This window comes from Rhinopithecus roxellana, chromosome 3 (assembly GCF_007565055.1).
Source record: "Rhinopithecus roxellana isolate Shanxi Qingling chromosome 3, ASM756505v1, whole genome shotgun sequence".
Lineage (NCBI taxonomy): Eukaryota > Metazoa > Chordata > Mammalia > Primates > Cercopithecidae > Rhinopithecus > Rhinopithecus roxellana.
In genome coordinates this window covers 83,727,916-83,749,409 of record NC_044551.1, presented here as the reverse complement: position 1 = coordinate 83,749,409, position 21,494 = coordinate 83,727,916, and the positions used below count along the sequence as shown (strand labels likewise).

The following is a 21,494-nucleotide window of genomic DNA, read 5'->3' as shown; positions in this document are numbered from 1 at the left end:
ACAGGAGAAATTTTGGTGCAGAGTTGTATAGTTTTTCTTAGCCCTTTATTTGCATTCATTACGAATTTGAACTTTTTGGGTACACATGACCTCTGTTTTTTTGTAACTCCATGACCGTTATTCTGGATGTGTGAGGCGGGGGTGAAGGACAAGCCTATCAGGTACATATGTGTAATCTGAATTAACAAAACATCCTCAGAAGATTCTCACACAGTTTATAATTGAATTAGAAAAATAATATAAGTGAGGCCTTACTTTTTAAATTTCTCGTTTTATTTGTATATTGAGAAGGGCTAAGTTGACATTAAGGAATCCTAATGGCGTTATTGTCTATTTCATTTCCGTCTGAAACTAGTGATCAGTGGCTAAACTTTTCAGGAAACTATATGGTCTTAGTATAGTTTTAACAGACATTTTTAAAGACACTTGACAAGAAGAAGTTGAACCTTCAGTTAATATATATTTTGCCAATCTACAGTAATTTAATTTTGGTTTGTTTTTCAGAATTTTTGTGTGAAAGGGCTTGAACTCTTTTCCCTGTTCCTATTTAGAGATATTTTGGAATTGTATGACTGGAATCTTAAAGGTGAGTAATAGGATTTAAAGAAGAGAGTAATGCTTATCGAAGAATGCTATGGTATATGTGAAAACTCTTATAAAAATTGTAAGGAGATAGTTGAAATTTCTCTTACTTTTTAAATACCCAGAGAAAAGTGTTATTCACAGGAATGCTTGTTATCATTTGACATAAATAAGTTTCTATGGATTTTACTTTATACAGTTTGACAGTGCTTATTATTAGCTGGTAGCAGCTTAAAGATGGTACCAGTTGTTATGTGTAACTACCTTGATATATGTGTACCTGGGAAATTACCATTAGTTAATATTTTAAATCTAGTAAACTTTGCTGTAATAAATCTAAGATGGAAGTTTATTTAAATGCAAAACTTTGGTTAGTCATTAAGACACACACACACACACATACACACATGCAGACACTTAGAGTGAACTAGATGAATTCAAAGACTTGATGCTTGGTTCTTGGATAGTAGCTTACTCTTTTGGAAGTATCTGTATTCTAATAAACAGTTACTTATTTATTGATGAATGGCTTTTCAAACTGATAGCATTTCTCAACATTTTTTAGTGTAGTGATTAAAATGGGAAAGAATGAACACATAGTCACATTATATCATGTAATAATTCAATTATAATAAGTCTTGATAACTTTGAATTTTAAAAATAATTTTACTATATGTATTTGCGCTTGGGGCTTTCATCCTCTTCTTGCCTTTGCGTAGTCTCCTCATTGCAGTTGTCCTTGGATGCTTGTGGCAGTTACCAATGATTGATTTAGCTACTGAGGAGGAGTGGCAGGAGGTGGTGGTATTTTTTATGCATTTACTTCTGGTGGTAGTTTTTGTGGTTATCATAAATCTTAGAAATTAAGTTGCAGTGCTTGTTTTTTAAGACTGTTTGAGTTTTCTTTTCTTTTTTTTTTTTTCTCTCATTTGTTTGCTTCAGGTCCTTTGTTTGAAGACAGTCCTCCCTGCTGCCCAAGATTTCATTTCATGCCACGTTTTGTAAGATTTCTTCCAGGTAAATCTTCTGGCTTGTCAGTGACCTGGTGAGATAGTGCATCTGAAAATAAGCTTGCCGTTTTCCTTTCAATCTTCAGGGACAACTTTCCCACCTTAGGTACTGTTAATTATCTACTTCTCAGGTTAGGCATGGAAATGTAAAATTATACATGTGGATGTATGTCCCTGCATAAATTATGGTAGCCCAAATTAGATGAACAATGGAAGAACGGATTTATAAATTTTAGAAATCTACTTGACAAAACATCATGCAGGTGTGTTAATGTGGAAAAATGATGGTGGCTTAAAAAATGCATGTGGCTAATTGGAAAACAATAACATTTTAAATGTAATATGATTATAACTGTGCTGAAAAAATACTGTAATAATAGTTGCATTAAGGTAGTAGGATTATAGTGATTTTTTTCCTGTCTTTTGACATGTGCTTGAATTCATTTTGTAGTAAAAAAAGGTATAAAATAATTTTTTCTCCCAATAAAATATATAAGGAAATATATGACAGTTTTTAAAAGCAATATTTTAACTTCTCTAATTTTTTAAAAAGAATCCAACTGTAATATTTGGCATTATATTTGGTATTTTAAAAAATGCTTAGAGTCAGTTTAGTGACATGTACCTATAGTCTCAGCTATTTGGGAGGCTGAGAAGGAAGGATCACTTTAGCCCAGTGGGGGTTTCAGACCAGCGTGAGCAACATGGCAAGGCCCTGTCTCTAAAAATAAAAAAACTATATGTATATGTATATTTTTAATGAAATCTTTTGGTCGCCTTTTTGATTGCAAAATCTTTCTCCTTGAGGCTTCTGCCACCCTATTCCCACTCCTTCTTTATTTATTTCCTAGTGAATTACCTGCTTTATCAAGTGCTGTGAAACCTGGCTTACACTTTCCTCTCTCTACAAGGTTCTGTTACCAGCCTGGTGAACTTCACTTACCATTCTACCCTGAGCTATATAATTATTTGACTTTTTCTACTGTAATGATTGTCACCACTCAGTCACTTAATCTTGAGATAAAAACCTTGGACCATGCCACCACCCTACGTTAATTTCTCCCTAGAATTTAACTCCAGTGTCTCACTTTCTGGTGACATCCTTCAGTCTAGCCTCTCATGTCCCTATTGCCTTTTGCTTCTACTTGGATCTTCCATCTTCTCCTTATGTATGGCTACTTTCCTTTGCCTTCCCCACCAGGTCCTGTGCTCTGATATTTATCCTGTCAGTCCTAGCTGTCTCAGCTGCTTGTATGGCCACCATCTCCAAGTGAATGTCATCAATCCAACTGCTTGCCTTTTCTTCTATATGTGGGCCGCTCAGTAATGCTGGAGAATAAAACATAGCTGCTGCTATAAATCTGTGGTCTATAATCTTGGTTGGGGAGCTTTTCTTTGTGTAACCTTTCCACCCAGTATCAGCAGTTAAAGAATTTCAATCCTGTGTTCATGCTGTCCTCCTTATGCCTCTTGTCCTCCCATGGGCAGGAGCCCCTGTCTCCCTCAGTCAGGAGCCCCTGTCTCCCTCGGTCGGGAGCCCCTGTCTCCCTCGGTCGGGAGCCCCTGTCTCCCTCGGTCGGGAGCCCCTGTCTCCCTCGGTCAGGCGCCCCTGTCTCCCTCGGTCGGGCGCCCCTGTCTCCCTCGGTCCGGGCGCCCCTGTCTCCCTCGGTCGGGCGCCCCTGTCTCCCTCGGTCGGGCGCCCCTGTCTCCCTCGGTCGGGAGCCCCTGTCTCCCTCGGTCGGGCGCCCCTGTCTCCCTCGGTCGGGCGCCCCTGTCTCCCTCGGTCGGGCGCCCCTGTCTCCCTCGGTCGGGAGCCCCTGTCTCCCTCGGTCGGGAGCCCCTGTCTCCCTCGGTCGGGAGCCCCTGTCTCCCTCGGTCGGGAGCCCCTGTCTCCCTCGGTCAGGAGCCCCTGTCTCCTTCATGCCTGAGAGCCCTGCAGTGAGCCTGTTGGAGTCTGGCTTTTTCCAGTGCCCTTGTCCATTCACAACCAAGTTTTGCTTCAGTGCCAGACCCCCTCTAACTGTCCCTAGCCCACTGCAGCTGCCGATGCCAAAGGCAGCCTCCTACAGACCAAGTGCAGAGGACGTGCCTCAGTGTTAGTCTCTTCCCTGCTCTGGTGCCTGGGTGCTCCTTACTTTCCTCCTGTCTCTTTGACTCCTCTTGTGTGGCTTTAGATTCTTCTTGTCTACTCTGTCTGGTTTAGATTTTTGTCAAGATTTTTTCCTGATACTGTTTCCTCAGTCCAGACAGTCAAAATGGCTTAGTTTATTTTAGGTTAGCATTATTCAGATTTTTAGTATTACTGTTCATGTTTATTTTGTTTAGAAATGCATTCAAAAGCTTTTCTCCTCTTTATATCTGGTTTTGTTTTATTGAGATGCCCTTTCTTCTCTTCCGGTGAATGAATCTTTTGATTTTAGACTGGAGCTTCAGCAGTAAACTTATTAGAAAATGGTGTTAGAGTGAATTTGCTGAAAAGCCTTTTCCTTTCTGTATCTACTTTCCTCTAGGCATTTTATGACCAAACAAATGTCTGAGAGAAAGTGGGCAGTTTTAAAATCTCCTTAAAGAAAAATCTGATGTTAGATATTTACTTTGTGGGATTTCAACTCTCACATAACTATGTAGGGATAACATTTAGGTTGTCGTAAAGAAAAAGGTCTATTGATTTGTTTTTAAACAGCGTTTACCTTTTCATTAGACTCCCCTTTGAAAATATACATATTAAGAAGACCCTGAAGGATACTGAAAAATATCTAATAAATAAAATGCATTTTGGTATTAGATAGGAAATTATGGTTGATTTGTTTTTCATAATGTGACTTTGTTAAAGATCTTTTAGAAAACGGTGAATTAAAAAAAAAACACATTTTGATATATAATTTCATTTTTTTCTGTGCATAAGGATATTTTTTACATAGTTGTCATCTACTAGATACGATTTGCATCTTTTTTTAATAATTCCTTGAGCAGATGGATATTTTTAAATATCGTGATATATAGTGCCAAATTTCTTGTCAAAAGAATAACATCAGTTTGTGCTGCCATGAAAAATGCATTATTATTCATTTTTAGCATTTTAGGCTTGCTCATCTTTCTTCTTTCTTTCTTTTAAAAAATTTCAGTGGTGAGTTACATGAGGCTGAAGAGTAAACGTTTGTCTGTCTTGTTGTATCACTAGTCCTAACATACTTTATGGCACGTGGCAGGGACTCAGTAAATACTTGCTTACTGATTTTATTTAATTGGTCATAATAATGCCTTATCTAAATATTCATGTTTTTGGTTACTAGTGAGTCTGCTTTTCAAATAGTCTTTGGTATTATCTCTCATTTTTATAAAGTAAACTTTTGATTGAACTGTAACATAAATCCTGAAAAGTGCATGTATCATGAATATAGGACCTTAATGAGTTTTTACGAAGTGAATATGACCATCCACCCAGCACCCAGATCAAGATTAGTAGCTTCCAAGAACCCCCTTAGGACCCCTTTCCAGTCACTGCCGAGACCCTCAAGGGTAACTGCTATTCTGACTTGAAACACCATGTATTAGTTTTACCTGTTTTCAAACTATGAAAACTAGAATTTTATATTCTCTTTTGCTTCCATCTTTTGTTTAATGTTTTTCAGAATCATATCCTGTTGCACTTAACTGTAGTTGGCTCGTTCTCACTACTATGTAGTATTACATGGGATGACTAAATTAAAATAAACCTATCTATGATTAATGGACATTTGGGTATTTTCATTATATATATATGTGTGTGTATATATATATTCATGACATTTATATTCATGTTCTATATTCCTATATATGTACATATATTCACTATATATCTGAATCTGTATATTTGAATAGCATATGTACGTTCACCAAAGACCTGTACATATCATTTAGTGAGCACATAAATGTATTTTTCTGTTACATATATACCATACCAAGTGGAATTCTGGGTGTGTGTATATTAAGCTTTGTAGACACTTTCAGTTCTCCAAAGTGACTGGGCTGTTTTACCTTCTCATTAACAGTGTATGAAAATTCAAGTTATTTCACATTCTCACCACTTGGCGTTTAGTTTTTTCTTTGTCAATTTAGCCATTCTGATGTGTGTTCAGAAGTATCACATTATGATTTTAATTTGCGTTCTCCTAATGACTAATACAATGGAGCACCATTTCATATATTTATTGGGTACCTAGAGAGTGTTTTTTTTTTTTAAAGTGCCCATTCAAGTCTTTTGCCCGTTTTTCTACTGGCCAATATCAGCCTTTTTCTCAATGATTTTTTTTTTTAATTTCAGGGATTTTTTTTTCATTTTTATTATACTTTAAGTTCTAGGGTACATGTTTGTTACATATGTATACATGTGCAGGTTTGTTACATATGTATACATGTGCCATGTTGGTGTGCTGCATCCATTAACTCGTCATTTACATTAGGTATATCTCCTAATGCTATCCCTCCCCCCTCCCCCCACCCCACAACAGGCCCCAGTGAGTGATGTTCCCCTTCCTGTGACCAAGTGATCTCATTGTTCAGTTCCAACCTATGAGTGAGAACATGCGGTGTTTGGTTTTCTGTTCTTGTGATAGTTTGTGCAGAATGATGGTTTCCAGCTGCATCCATGTCCCTACAAAGGACACGAGCTCATCCTTTTTTATGGCTGCATAGTATTCCATGGTGTCTATGTGCCACATTTTCTTAATCCAGTCTGTCCTTGATGGACATTTGGGTTGGTTCCAAGTCTTTCCTATTGTGAATAGTGCCGCAATAAACATACGTGTGCATGTGTCTTTGTAGCAGCATGATTTATAATCCTTTGGGTATATACCCAGTAATGGGATGGCTGGGCCAAATGGTATTTCTAGTTCTAGATCCTTGAGGAATTGCCACATTGTCTTCCAAAATGGTTGAACTAGTTTACAGTCCCGCCAACAGTGTAAAAGTGTTCTATTTCTACACACTCTCCAGCACCTGTTGTTTCCTGACTTTTTAATGATCGCCATTCTAAGTGGTGTGAGATGGTATCTCATTGTGGTTTTGATTTGGATTTCTCTGATGGCTAGTGATGATGAGCATTTTTTCATGTGTCTGTTGGCTGCATAAATGTCTTCTTTTGAGAAGTGTCTGTTCATATCCTTTGCCTACTTTTTGATGGAATTGTTTTTTTCTTGTAAATTTGTTTGAGTTCTTTGTAGGTTCTGGATATTAGCCCTTTGTCAGATGAGTAGATTGCAAAAATTTTTTCCCATTCTGTAGGTTGTCTGTTCACTCTGATGGTAGTTTCTTTTGCTGTGCAGAAGCTCCTTAGTTTAATTAGATCCCATTTGTCAATTTTGGCTTTTGTTGGCCTGCTTTTGGTGTTTTAGAAATGAAGTCCTTGCCCATGCCTATACCCTGAATGGTATTGCCTAGGTTTTCTTCTAGGGTTTTTATGGTTTTAGGTCTAACATTTAAGTCTCTAATCCATCTTGAATTAATTTTTGTATAAGGTGTAAGGAAGGGATCCAGTTTCAGCTTTCTACTTATGGCTAGCCAATTTTCCCAGCACCATTTATTAAATAGGGAATCCTTTCCCCTTTTCTTGTTTTTGTCAGGTTTATCAAAGATCAGATGGTAGAAGATGTGTGGTGTTATTTCTGAGGGCTCTGTTCTGTTCCATTGGTCTATATCTCTGTTTTGGTACCAGTACCATGCTGTTTTGGTTACTGTAGCCTTGTAGTATAGTTTGAAGTCAGGTAACATGATGCCTCTAGCTTTGTTCTTTTGGCTTAGGACTGTCTTGGCAATGTGGGCTCTTTTTTGGTTCCATATGAACTTTAAAGTAGAATTTTTTTTTTTAGGTTGTTAGAAATATATACTGTATGTGAGTTCTTTGACAGATATATATATATATGTATATAGCCAATACCTTCTCTGCAGATTGCTTTTTGATCTTCTTAATGATTATTTTTGATGAATAGACATTCTTAATTTTTATGTGGTCCAATTTATAGATACATATTCCTTTATGATTAGAGCTTTTTGTATCATATTTATGAAATTTTCGCTTATGCTAAAGTCAAGATACTTATATTTCTTCACTTTTAGAGCTGTAATCAGTCTTGAATTTGTTTTCACAGTTGATATGAGATATGGGTCAAAACTCAGTATTTTCAATGTGGGTATCCAATTGACCCAGCACCATTTATTGAAAAGAACAATTTCTTTCTTTAGAAAATGGAAATGTTGCTTTTGCTTTTGATTGAGTTGACTCTGTGTGTATGCGTGTGTATACAAACAGTACAAAAATATGTAAAGTAAAAACAGTGAACACTTCTTTCTGAACATGTGAAAATGAGTAAATGCTGTAAATGGCTTGATTTGTATTGTTTTAACTGCTGTAAGGAGAATTATGCTTTTTTTCTTCAAGTAGAATAATACTAAATATGTTACATAACTTTTTTTTTTTTAACTCAGATACTTCAGGCATTCTCTGTACTTCTGTACTGTAAATGCTTTGCTTCATTCTTTTTTTTTTTTTTTTTGAGACGGAGTCTTGCTCTGTCACCCAGGCTGGAGTGCAGTGGCCGGATCTCAGCTCACTGCAAGCTCCGCCTCCCGGGTTCCCGCCATTCTCCTGCCTCAGCCTCCCGAGTAGCTGGGACTACAGGCGCCACCACCTCGCCCGGCTAGTTTTTTGTATTTTTTAGTAGAGACGGGGTTTCACCGTGTTAGCCAGGATGGTCTCGATCTCCTGACCTCATGATCCGCCCGTCTCGGCCTCATTCTTTGATACATACTTAGCATTTTATAGTATGGATAGACATTAATTTGTTTATAATTCCTATGGTGATGAATATTTTGGAGTTCTCCATTTTTTCCCCATTTCGTATAAATGCTTCAGAAATAGTCTGTGTCTATCCTGTTGCATTTGTTTGTTTCTGTAAGGTAGAGTTCTAGAAGTGAAATTACATGTTAAGGTAGTATGCACATTTTAAATTAAGAATGATGTTGGCCAAGTTTTCTCTAGAAAGGACATACCAATTTGTAGTTCTGACCAACAGTTTTCTTTCTGACCAACAGAAAGTACTCTTTTTCTATACATTTGCCAATACTGAATGTTACGAGTCTTTTTTTTTTTGAGACAGAGTCTGACTCTTGTTGCCCAGGGTGGAGTGCAGTGGTGCCATCTCGGTTTACTGCAACCTCTGCCTCCCAGGTTCAAGCGATTCTCTTGCCTCAGCCTCCTAAGTTGCTGAGATTACAGGGACCTGCCACCATGCCTGGCTAATTTTTGTATTTTTAGTGGAGACAGGGTTTGCCATGTTGGTCAGGCTGGTCTCGAACTCCTGACCTCAGGTCTGCCTGCCTCGGCCTCCTGAAGTGCTGGGATTAAAGGCATGAGCCATTACACCTGGCCAGGATGTTACTAGTCGTTTACAGTTTAGTCCAAGCTTGTCCAACCTGCAACCCAGGGGCCACATTGGCCCAGGACGGCTTTGAATATGGCCCATCACAAATTCATGAACTTTCTTAAGACATTATGAGTTTTTTGCGATTTTTCTTTTTAATCTCATCAGCTGTCGTTAGTGTATTTTATGTGTGACCCAAGACAATTCTTCCATTGTGGCCCAGGGAAGCTAAAAGATTGGACATTCCTGGTTTAGTCCATCTGATAAGCAAAAAGTCTGATGCTACTATTTGCATGTTTCTTGAACTTCTTTGAGAATGAGTAGCTTTCCACATTTTTCAGGTATTTTGTGGTCTTCTTATTCTTACTTGCTTTTTATTTATGTCGGTTTGTTATAATATCTAACTGAAAATTCAAGCTTTATAAGTCATCATCATATTTCTCTATTTCTTCAGTTTATCCATTTTGAAGAAAGCTGTCCCAGTTGCTTTAAGCAATTTTAACCCAAAAGTAAGCTTGATAGTTTAAACCAAGGATTATTCAGTGCTGACCAGTTTACCAGAAACCAAATCATAGAGCAATCAGTTTATTGAGATTTAAAAATTTTTCTCAAAGTTTTGTTTCTTTCCTATCCAACTCTCTACCTTTGGTTGCAAAATAGTTGATATGAACTAGACTGAGTACAAGGTTTTATTCTGAGTGTAACTGGGGCAAAAGTAGGTCATAATTCAAGATAGTAAGATCACACTTAGGGGAAAGCCTACTCATTGCTTATATTACTGCCCTAGTAAAGCATTGCAAATCCTGAATCAGTTTTGCAAATTGACTGTCTAGAAAATTGATTCTTTGAAATTGCCCCATCTGGAGCAGTAGTTCTCAGGTGTGGCTGGCAGGGGGCCGGGAGGTGGGAGAGTATTGCAAAATTTCCAGGAGGCAAGTATAGTTTGCAAAAGCATCTATTAGTACCACAACTTAATATGCATTTGGAAAATTTAGAAAAGACCTGTTAATACATGTTTTAGAAAATAAGATTATTAGGATGTCTCAGCGGGAATATCCAGAAGACACAGAAATGCAGTCATACAGTTACTGTCAGTGTAGAGAAAGGGGATAATGTTTTTGTATTTCTTAAAGTTGAGCACTATACAGTTGAGAAATACTCTTATAAGCAGCCATATACTTAATACAGATTCCCTAACAAATTATCCCCCTCCCCAAATAACCATATAAATAATCAAGCAATATAAACTGAGAGAATTGGGTCTCTAAGAAACAGTTTATAAAGTCTGTCAGTTCATTAATGACTGTCCAGATTCATTCCCTGAAACACAAACTCCAGTTCTTCCCGAATAATGAGCTGTTGTCACGGTTCCAGTCCCAGAGTTGGCGGAATTCCTGCTAACCTTAGCTTACCCGCTCTCATTTCTCATTTATATCATGTCCTATTTATTTCAGCCAACAAGATAAAAATTACTTCCTAGCCCTCAGTGACATGGCTCCATAAATCCCCAACATAAACAAGTGGCAAAGCAGACAAACCAAAAGAGCCAATTCATTAACATTAGTGAATTCATGGCAGCCTGAGTGCAAGTGGCCAAGTTATTAGTCTGCTTTAGAAAGTCATTCCACAAATGTTTATGGAGTGTCTTTTTGCCAGGCTGAGTGTGAGAGATACAGCTCATGCCCTGTGGGCTCTGGCAGGAGTCTCTAATTTATGGATCTCCTCTTACCTTTCCATGGAAATTGAACCCCAAAACCTGACAGGGAGCAGAGTCTCAGTCTCCCTTCCTTGAGATACCTTTCACCTCAGGTTATCTGCCCTGAGTTTCTACTTTTTTACAGTGGTAAATAAAATCTCTTTTAAGCCTTAGTTGCCATTTAAAATATTTAGCAGATTTCAACATGGATTTGTGGTTTCTCCTTCAGTGTTGTTAGCTTTGCACCTGATGTGTGTATATGTGTATTTTTAATTATGTCTAGTTTCTATGCTGCTAGGTGACTCACTCCTGCCTCATCATTAGCATTGCACCTAAATAAGAAGATGGATAACTGGCATTCATATAAGCACCTTGTGATCTTCTTTCTTTCTTTCTTTTTTTGATAGGGAGTCGCACTCTGTCACCCAGGCTGGAGTGCAGTGGCACAGTCTCGGCTTACAGCAACCGCTGCCTCCCAGGTGCAAGTGATTCTCCTGCCTCAGCCTCCTGGGTAGCTGGGATTACAGGAGTCAGCCACTATGACCGGCTGATTTTTGTATTTTTAGTAGAGACAGGGTTTTGCCATATTGGCCAGGCTGCTCTCGAACTCCTGACCTCAGGTGATCCACCCACCTTGGCCTCCCAAAGTGCTGGGATTACAAGCGTGAGCCACCCCACCCAGCCAATGGCCTTATTTCTTAATCTAGTTATGCCTTTCCTAAATTGGACAGTATCTATGCTAATCATTTTCTACAGAATTGAAGCCTTTAAGGGAGTCTTGATTTGTAGTCTTAAGTATTCCTCTCTCCCACTAGCTCTTTTAAAAGTCTTTTCACATTAAATTTGCTGTCCCCAGTCCATTTCCCTTTTATCTGAAGTGCCATGGAGTCAGGCAACTGTAAATGCATGCGTGGAGATTCTAGTGCTGTTTTGTATACCTAGACCTGTATATATTTACTCCCTCCATCATGCTCCTCTCCCCCTGTGAAAATATGAATCTTTTTTTCTAATCCTTACACAAAGCAACATTCTGCTCCTTCTTATGGTATTTTAGACCCCTATTGTGTCCTTAAAGTCCCTGGTACTCTTAGGTAATCTCACCAAGTATAGGCATTATAAGCGAAAAACTATTTTCCTCTTTCCTTAGTTCCTTGTGAACCTAGTTAGTGTGGCGGTTCTTTCCAAGATTCTCTAGGTTTCTTTTATTCCTGCCGTTCGGTGTGTATGCATGTGAAGTGTATAGGCAACGCATTCTGGCATTAGAATTTTCTTATCCACCTGTTCACCTCAGTCCCCTTAGAAGATTAGCGATTATCATGGACTCAGACTGAGAGATGGGTATTAGGGGTTTCCTGGGCTCCTTAGCAAAGAGAGGAACATTACTGATTGAGGAACACATGTCACATGCAGGTGGATTGGAATATGTTTGTATTATTTTATTTTATTTTTTGAGACAGGATCTTACTTTGTTCTCCAGGTTGGAGTGAAGTGGCATAGTCACGGCTCACTGCAGCCTCAACCTTCAGGGCTCAGGTGATCTTCCTACCTCAGCCTTCTGAACAGATGGGACCATCGGCCTGTGCCACCATGCCTGGCTAATTTTTGTATTTTTTGTAGAGAGAGGTTTTGCCATGTTGCCCAGGCTGGCCTTGAACGCCTAAGCTTAGGGCAGTTCGCTTGCCTCAGCCTCCCAAAGTGCTGGGATTATAGGCATGAGCCACCATGCCCAGCTGGAAATGTGTTTTGAGACTGACTTGGCGAAATATGTCCCTATCCATGTTTCTTCATTTGAACTATACTAACAAAAACACCATAGACTGGTGGCTTAGACAACAAACACTTATTTCTCACAGCCCTGGAGGCTGGTAGTCTGAGATTAGGGTGTCATTGTGGTTGGCTTGTTGGTGAAGGTCCTCTTACTGCTTCGCAGCCAGCCATCTTCTCATATCCTCACCTGGTGAATAAAAGAGAGAGGAAGCAAGCTCTTTCATGTTCCTTCTTATAAGGTCTCTAATCCCATTTATGAGGGCTTTACCTTCATGACCTAATTACCTCCAAAGGCCCCACCTCCTAATGTCATCATACTGGGGGTTAAGATTTTAATATATGACTGGGTGCCGTGGCTCACACCGTAATCCCAGCACTTGGGAGGCTGAGGTGGGAGGGTCATTTGATCCCAGGAGTTGGAGAACAGCCTGGGCAACATAATTAGACCCTGTCTCTACAAAAAAATTTTAAAAGTAGCCAGGTATGGTGGGGTTCCAGCTACGTGGGATGCTGAGATTGGAGGATCGCCTGAGCCCAGGAGGTTGAGGCTGTGATGAGCCGTGATTGTGCCACTGAACTCCAGCCTGCATGACAGAGACCCTGAATCAAAAAGAAAGAAAAAAAAGGATTTTAATATATGAAATTTGGGGGAACACAAACATTGAGTCCATAACACTATGGAAGTTTGCTTATTAATGATGACTTTTGTGTTCAAGGCGGTTGCTTTGTAGTGAGGCATAAAAAAATGTCACTGCTGTGAATTAGTAGATAGAACATATCGTAATGTGAGTTGATGTATTTTGTGACTTTGTCACTTCTTGGACAATTATTATGTATTTTTAGAAGCACAGTGTCTTTAGAACTTTGATTGAGAGAACTTTATTTTCCGAGTGTTATCTACAAAGATTCCTTTAGGAACCATTGTGATCTATCATTATTAGCCTATGTGCTTCTTGAGCGCCTAGAGCTTGTGGCATTTTTTTCCTTAGTGATGTTGACATGGGACCACTCACAGTGCCTGGCACATATGGTGAAAAACACGCTCCCCTCTCAGAGTCAACTCCAGAGCTCTCAATGAGCTGTAAAGCTTTGTAAGATCTGACTTCCCTGCTGCCTCTCCCACATTCTTCTCACTTCACATCATCCACGGTGGCTTCTTAGCAGTTTCTGGGCACAACAGTTCCACTCCACCTTAGGGCATTTGCTCTTTCTTCTCCTCTTCCAGACTGCTGCATGGTAGCCTCCCTTGCTCCTTTCAAGTTTTGCCTACATGAAACCTCTTAGAAGATTCCTTTCCTAACCATCCTTTTAGATACAACTCTAGTTCCTTGCCCTGTTTGATTCTTTGTAGCACTTATCTCAACCCGATCTTTTATGTAGCTCTTTTTTATTGTCTCTTTCTACTGCAGTGTAAGCTTCAGGAAGGCAAGGCTTTGACTGTTTTCATCATTGCTGTGTTCTCAGGGCCTAGAACAGTGGCTGTTACGTAAAAGTCACTCAATAAATATTTGTTGAATGAATATTTGGATGAATGAGTGAATAAATGCCTACATATATAGTGGCCGTAGAACAGCAATGTGGTCTAGTTCCAGGGTAACATCTCAGTTGGAGGAACACAGCTCACATAGAGATGTTGATACCTACTCTCTTTTCTCTCAGACATGCAGTCTTGTTTAAGTTCTTAGCCCAGAGCAATTCGCATTAAAATTGTTTAGTGCCTCAGACTCGAACTGGGTGCCACTAATTCCTCTGACCAAGGAGGACACTGTCTTTTGTGCCATCCCTTTGCTGCCATCTTGTGTTCTTGGTCCCTTTCTTTTTTCCTGAAGTGTTTGGTCCTGTACTACTGTTAATAGCATATCTCATGACCTGGGAGAGGGTAACGATTGTCCTCTTCAGGGCTCTTGTCCTTTGTTTGGGTGGGAGTAGGCAAAGAAAAGAGGTATCAAATGGTTGCCCATGTTGGTCTGGAAGTTAAGTCCAAAGAGAAGGCAGAAGCCTCTGACCCCACATTAATGCCCAAATGAAGTGGATGTGTTCGGTTCATTAAGTACTAGATTAATTGGCTTTTTCCAAGGTACTTGAATGATGCCCTTTGTTATTTTCATTCCCTGTACTTGGTGCTATATGCTTCTGTAGGCCTCAGAACACTTGGTATTTTTTCCATGTACTAAACTCATAATGATCTTCCATGATATTAGCACAGGCTCTGTTCATCATGGCAGGTGCAGCACATTAGCACCAAAAAATTAGACCATAATGCAACAATAGCTTATTGAAGACATTCATAAATATCTCACAAAAGCTTAGAATTTCCTTAAGATGGTAACATTACTTCTAAAGAGCTTTCATCTGTTACCTCACAAAGAATGATAAAATATTTAAGACATAACATGGTTCTGTATATTATAAACTATGGTTCTTTATGCTAGGTGGCTTTAAATTTATTTAGATAGGCACCTTTTTTATATTCATACCTCACAAATTGAGCCTTTTATCATTTATAATGTTGTTGTTGCCAATTTAGTAAATGAGATGCTTTATGAGCACAGTTCATCAATGAAACAAATGGCTTTCATATTATTTGGCACCTGGTTAAACAGTGTAAATTTTACATTACCTTTTTGTACATGCTCTTTTTCCTCCATTGTCTTGTTTTTTCCTTATTCAGTTGTTGATTTGCTGTAAGTTGAGTAGCTTTATTTTTCCCCTTCTCTCCACTCCCATCCAAGATGGAGGAAAGGAAGTGCTGTCCATGCACCAGATTCTCCTGTACTTGTTAAGGTGCAGCAAAGCTCTGGTGCCCGAGGAGGAAATTGCCAATATGCTTCAGTGGGAGGAGCTGGAGTGGCAGAAATATGCAGAAGAATGCAAAGGCATGATTGTTACCAACCCTGGGACGGTATGTTCTGGTGTCTGTATATTCAGAGGCTGGAGCACCTTCTTTTCCAGATCTGAATGTTTCATGAAAACAGTAACAGCACATTTTAAAAGTTTTAGGTACTCATTGCTTCTTGTCCTTGGATAATTTTTTCTATAAATATAAATAAGAAAATATTACTAAATTAGGTGAATTAGTAAATTTTTTATAATTCTACTGCAGTATAAGTTTCAGGAAGGCAAGGCTTTGGCTGTTTCCGTCATTACTGTGTTCTCAGGGCCTAGAACAGTGGCTGTTACATAAAAGGCACTCAATAAATATTTGTTGCATGAATGAATATTTGGATGAATGAGTGAATGCATGCCTACATATATAGTGGCCATAGAACAGTAATGTGGTTATTATAAATTATAATACAAATTTATAAAAATTTTATTATAAATTAATAAAAAATTATAAAATTTCTTATAATTACTAAATTCACCTAATTTAGTAAATTTATTCTACCTGAAGATAGGTACATTTTTAAGGCTTTTGATGCCTGTTGCAGATTGCTTTCCAGAAGGGCTCTAAAATTTGTACTCTGGGAGCGTATGAGAGCAACCATATCTTCGTGCTGGTTATACTAAGGGAATTTGATGGGGCTGGGGCGGGGGGCGGGAAACTACTTAGTTCAGTTTTGTATTTATTTTGATTTCTAAATGTTTATTGCTCATTCATGATACTTGCCTATTGATATCCTTTGTCTGAACCTTTTTGTAGTATTCTTTTTTATTGATCTTTCACTATAATTATTATAAATATTTTCCATTTCTTTGGGTGCTAATTAAGTTTTTTGTTTTAAAATTAGCTTTTAATGTTCAATTTTAGAAGTAAAAAATGTAAATATTAAAAGATAATTAAAAGAAAACTAGTTCTTACATCAAGACATAACATTATATAAGAGAATTTTTTTTCTTCTAAAATAGTGTTACTGTTTCATAAAATAGTTACATATTGGCATAAGGATAAAATTTTATAGAAATGGAGAATTAAAATTTTCCATGAAAATAAATGGAATAATCTATTTAACAAAGCTATTGTTTTCTAAAAAGCTGCCAATTGCTTAATAGCTTTGATTCATAAACTAAAAACTCTGGATCAACTTTTTGTAGCATGACAGTAACATCTGCACAAACAAAATGTTGCTATTTGCAAATAAAACATTCTGGCTAGTATGAATTATTTAAACAAATCCAGAAAGTAAAATTGTTTAATCAAAATATGTTTAAACATAAAACTTGTTTAAAACCAAAAAAACATATAATTTTTACTATTATACTGTTCAGCCACATAATTATTAACTTTAAAAGAAATATGGAACTAATAACACTCTCAGAGTAAGACTGTGAATTCTGTTTTTATTCTTAAAACAGTTGTATATATTGATATTCCTTCTGTCATTTTTCATGCTGAGTCAGAGGATGGGGTGATGGTGGTGGGAGATGTCCAGTTTCAGCTGGGTGGTTCCACTTAGAGAGTTCCATGTTCACCCATGTTCCCAGGGTGAACGTGCTCCCTTCCATGGTATAGTTAACGTTTTCCTGAAATCTAGAATCAGCTGGAGAGTTTAAAAAAAAACTTAAGGATACCCTGGCTTAAGGATATACCTACCCTATATGCTCCAGGCAGTGAGGCCCAGTTTTCTGTAGTTAAAAAAAATCCTCAAACAGTTTGATTTTCTCGTTGCTTGTTTTTGAGCCAGTGACCTAGATGAAGTTTATGATCACCATGATCATCATTCAACTAATTTGTTAAGGGACTATCATATGAGCCAGGTGCTAGTGACATTATATATTAGGTTGTTATATACCTAAGGTATATATATACCTGAAGGTATATTACAAGTAATGGGAGAAACCGCAACTACTTTTGCACCAAACTAATGTATGATGCTTGCCCAGGTGAAAACCCAAAGACCACTAACATATGAAGGGAGTCTTTGATGAGTAGTTGAGCCTATGGACCCATCAGGAAAGACTCTCATTTTAGGAGAGATCAGTGGGATAGGCTTGCTGGGGGTGCTTCCTAAACAGTAAGATCTCTGAGGAATTGAGAAATTGTAGAAATTATTGGCATGATTAACCGTTAATACTTGAGATGCTATAAAGCTAGAATTAAAAACATGAAGTCAGACCTAGTCAGCATGAAAGATTTATATTGGAAGTTTCGGTGTCAAGCTTAGGAATGTGTGAAGTTAATTATTTTATAGTATTTATCTAAAGATATGCTTAAAGGAGGAACAAAAAATCTGAGAACTCAGTATTATGAAAATATCCTACTGAGAAGTGTGCAAGTTACTCATACGACAAGGTAGACACCACACTACGTTTCATCCTGTGTAGGACTTGCTTTGAAAGATTGCTCAATGGCAAAAATATTGGGAAATTTATTAAATTTTTCAAGCCATTATGGTCACATTAAATACTTTATTGCTGCAGAACTTAAAAGAATTAATCTTCCAAGGAATACTTTTGTCATTAGTGAGAATGTTTTTTATTCTTACACAAAGATAGTATAATAAATGTTATAGGGTATGGCCAAAGTCTAGAATATATTTCATTTCCTGCTCCCCCAATCCCTGCCATAAATTTAGGGATACTATAGATATTTTAAATCACTGTTTCCTCTGTTGGTACCATGGCATGGTGTTTATAATCACAGAAACATGAATAATTCAATAGCATTCTATTCCACAGTTCCCCTTCTAAAAATGTATCCTGCTGTTTTGTTGTACAAAATAAAGAAAGCAATTCTTTGACCTAGCACATTGCTACTGTTGATGGGCATTTAATTAATTTTATATTAGGTTACATGTGAACAAAATATTTTTGATTTTCAAATTTTGAGTGCAGAGACCAACTTTCAAGAAGCTAGTGAAATTTTGACTATTAAATGACACTTAAAAAGTTTGAGGCTTTTTTTTTTTTTTTGAGACAGAGTCTCACTCTGTTGCCCAGGCTGGAGTGCAGTGGCGCAATCGCAGCTCACCACAACCTCAACCTCTGCCTCCTGGGTTCAAGTGATTCTCCTGCCTCAGCCTCCTGAGTAGCTGGGACTACAGGTGTGCGCCACTATGCCCGACTAATTTTTGTATTTTTAACAGAGACAGGGTTTCACTGTGTTGGCCAGGCTGGTCTCGAACTCCTGACCTCATGATCCACCTGCCTTGGCCTCCCAAAGGTTTGAGTGTTTTAAATAATGTGGATGAATTCACCCAAGTTTATCCCCTTTGTCACCTCGTTGAATATTTGTCAGATAGCTGGCTGGTGTCACAGTTGCAGGTAGAGTGACCAGCTTGTCCCAGTTGCTGAGAGATTTCCTGATTTTAGCATTGAAATTCGTCTGTCCCAGAGAAACCAGGCAGCCACCCAGACTCTAGTTGTTGGGCATTGTTGTGGGACAGAATGAAGATTATTGGCCTCTGTGTGAATCAGTTTTACAGCCTCAGCCTCCAAAGCAACTGAGCCACAGACTCTACGGTGTGCTAGTAAAAGTTGAGTCTCTAATTGAGACTGTCCTGAGAGATGATTATAAGGAGGTTGCTGAAACCTGTTCTCTGTGATTTTACCATCTTTTCATACATTTAAGCTTTCAAGATGAAAGCCATTTCACAAATGATCCAGAAGGAATGAGCCATTCACTTCTTCCTTTATTAGACATGAAGAAAAAAGTATGAGGCTCTCTGTTAAAATATACAAATGTCCTACATGGACATAATAAGAGAAGCTTAACTATTTGGCCTTTGCACCACTGTACTATCTAACTTAAAGATGTAGAATTAAAGGAATACATAAGATCCACTAAGAAAAAGTGGGGGGAAAAACTTAAATAGAGGCATCTGTCTATGCATCCTGAAATGTGAAATTAAAGCAGAACAGGCTCTGCCTGTGATGTGGAATCCTTCCCCTGTGCCTTCGGAGAGGTTAAGGAAAAGTTATATCTGATTAGGTGTCCTTTTAAAAGTTTAATTTTTAAAGGTTTCTATGTGGACTGCAAAAAAGGACAAAATCATTGTTCATTATGCCAAATGGCATAGGCTCATTTACAGGGATGACATTATAGTTTTTAGATAGTAGAGCTGCTGTAATTAAAGGGTTTTAAATGACCTTTTCCCTTTGGGGACAAGGCTTTCCTAGAAAAAAGTCCGATTTATTCCTTCCCTACTTAGGTTACAGTCAATACGTAAAGACTTCTTATGGGAATAAATGGCTTTGATTTTTCTCTCTAGAAACCAAGCTCTGTCCGTATTGATCAACTGGATCGTGAACAGTTCAACCCTGATGTGATTACTTTTCCGATTATCGTCCACTTTGGGATACGCCCTGCACAGTTGAGTTATGCAGGAGACCCACAGTAAGATATTTCTCAGTGTTTGTCTTAGCCAATTTCACCTTCTACTAACAGCTGAATTAGCAGAGAAATACCCTTTAGTGGATATTTCCTTTTCAAAAATTAAGACCTGAAATGAGCCATGCTTCCAGTTTAGATTACCCAAATGAGACAATTTTGGTAGCTCCTGAAGAATTATTTTCTCTACATATTTGAGTGCAAGAAACTATTATTCAACAGAATATTTTTGGCAAACTTGATCAACATAAGTCCTTGTATGTTTTTAAACTTTAAGGAACTTTTTCTTTATTCATCCTTATAATAATAATAATTATTTTTTATTTTTTCAGTGCCCTCTAGAGGAAAGTAGCACATATTGGTTCCTAGCACTGCCGAATTTATGCAGAGTTCTCTTTTTGGGGGCATCTTAAGAGTTCGAGATCACATGCAAAGTCAAGGTTGTGTTGGAAGTAGGAGCCGTGACTTCTGACTCTTAGAATTGATGTAACTTTCCACATTTTGATTTTTCCAACTGGCATGTTAGTGTTTTCTGGGAGAAGATTTAGGATGTGTGGGAATGGAGATATTACCATTAGATTCTTTGGGACCGTTTGGATTTCCTACCTTACTAAATACACAAACAGCTTCCTGACTTAATTTTTTTTTAAAAAAAGGATTCATAGTGGGAGAGAAGGGCATGGGAGATTTTCAATTCATAAATACAGTTCTGGCTGACATATATTAGAAGAGGCTAAAGGGTTTTGTTCTTTTTTTTCCCCCTTTGGATAAAAGTATGAAGCAGTGAACCAGGCACTGTGTAAGTACTTCTTTCTTTCCTCCATTCTTTAAAAAAAAAAAAAAAAGTTTTCAAAAAAGGAGAGGCCCAGCTAAGGCCAAGAAAGGAGCAGTTTTAATACGACAGAAAATCTTTGGAAAATCCCTTCTTGTCAGAAAAATGTTAGTAGAATGTGATGAGGCTCTCGTGGACTCTCAGGTGGCAGGACTGTGAACTGATAAAGGACTGCATATTCGCTTCATTTCCAGGACGCTTTGACAGTATCCTTTACACTGGTCTAGGTTATAACTTAATTTGGCTACAACAAATATGCTTATATTGTCATGGTAAATACAAATTGGTATACACCATTAGTCTTTTACCCTCTCCAGTAGAAAAATGGATATAGCTATGTAGCTCGGGTTTTGGCACAAATGGAGTTCTCTATTCTAATACTCTTCAACTCTTATATTTGGTATAAGTAGTTCAGCAACTGACAGTCTCCCTATTAAAGAAGGGGTCTTTCTTTCAACAAATATCAGAAAGTATATATTTAAATAAAATCTGTTGTTTTCAAGAGGTAACAGTGAGAAACAGGATGATTCCATTGGTTGAGGTGTTTTTGTGTCTTTGGAATTCTTTCCAGAGATTCATTCATATAGTCACACCTCATTTCCAACGGAAATAAGCAATAATCAACTTAATCACCAGGTTCCAGTTGACTTTTGCTCATCCCAACTCTCAACCCCAAAGTCATAACCTTCCTTAGAATGACGGCTTTCTGCCATTAAGAATAATCAGAAGAATGTAATGTATGATTTGAAGAGGCCTCTTAAAATAACTGATTTTGTTGCACTTTAGATTTACCTTCTGTTTACCTGAGATGTTTGCCTGTCCTTTTCCTTAGGTACCAAAAACTGTGGAAGAGTTATGTGAAACTTCGCCACCTCCTAGCAAATAGTCCCAAAGTCAAACAAACTGATAAACAGAAGCTGGCACAGAGGGAGGTCTGTAT

General features: G+C 38.0%; 1 protein-coding gene across 6 annotated transcripts in view; it reads left to right on the top strand.

Annotated features, from left to right (window-relative positions):
- The window catches only part of DROSHA (drosha ribonuclease III), a 140,093-nt gene that overhangs the window by 48,524 nt on the left and 70,075 nt on the right, over nucleotides 1–21,494 (top strand). For 5 of the 6 annotated variants that reach the window (XR_004056362.1, XM_030927417.1, XM_030927416.1 and 2 more), the window contains 5 exons: nucleotides 505–586; nucleotides 1,525–1,599; nucleotides 15,185–15,354; nucleotides 19,604–19,728; nucleotides 21,387–21,486. Coding sequence is in view for 5 of the 6 variants with exons in the window: in XM_030927417.1 (XP_030783277.1) it covers nucleotides 505–586; nucleotides 1,525–1,599; nucleotides 15,185–15,354; nucleotides 19,604–19,728; nucleotides 21,387–21,486 (552 nt within the window). In the remaining variant the exon portion in view is untranslated. The remainder of the gene's footprint in view (nucleotides 1–504; nucleotides 587–1,524; nucleotides 1,600–15,184; nucleotides 15,355–19,603; nucleotides 19,729–21,386; nucleotides 21,487–21,494) is intronic. The other variant, XM_010378020.2, reaches the window with a different exon arrangement.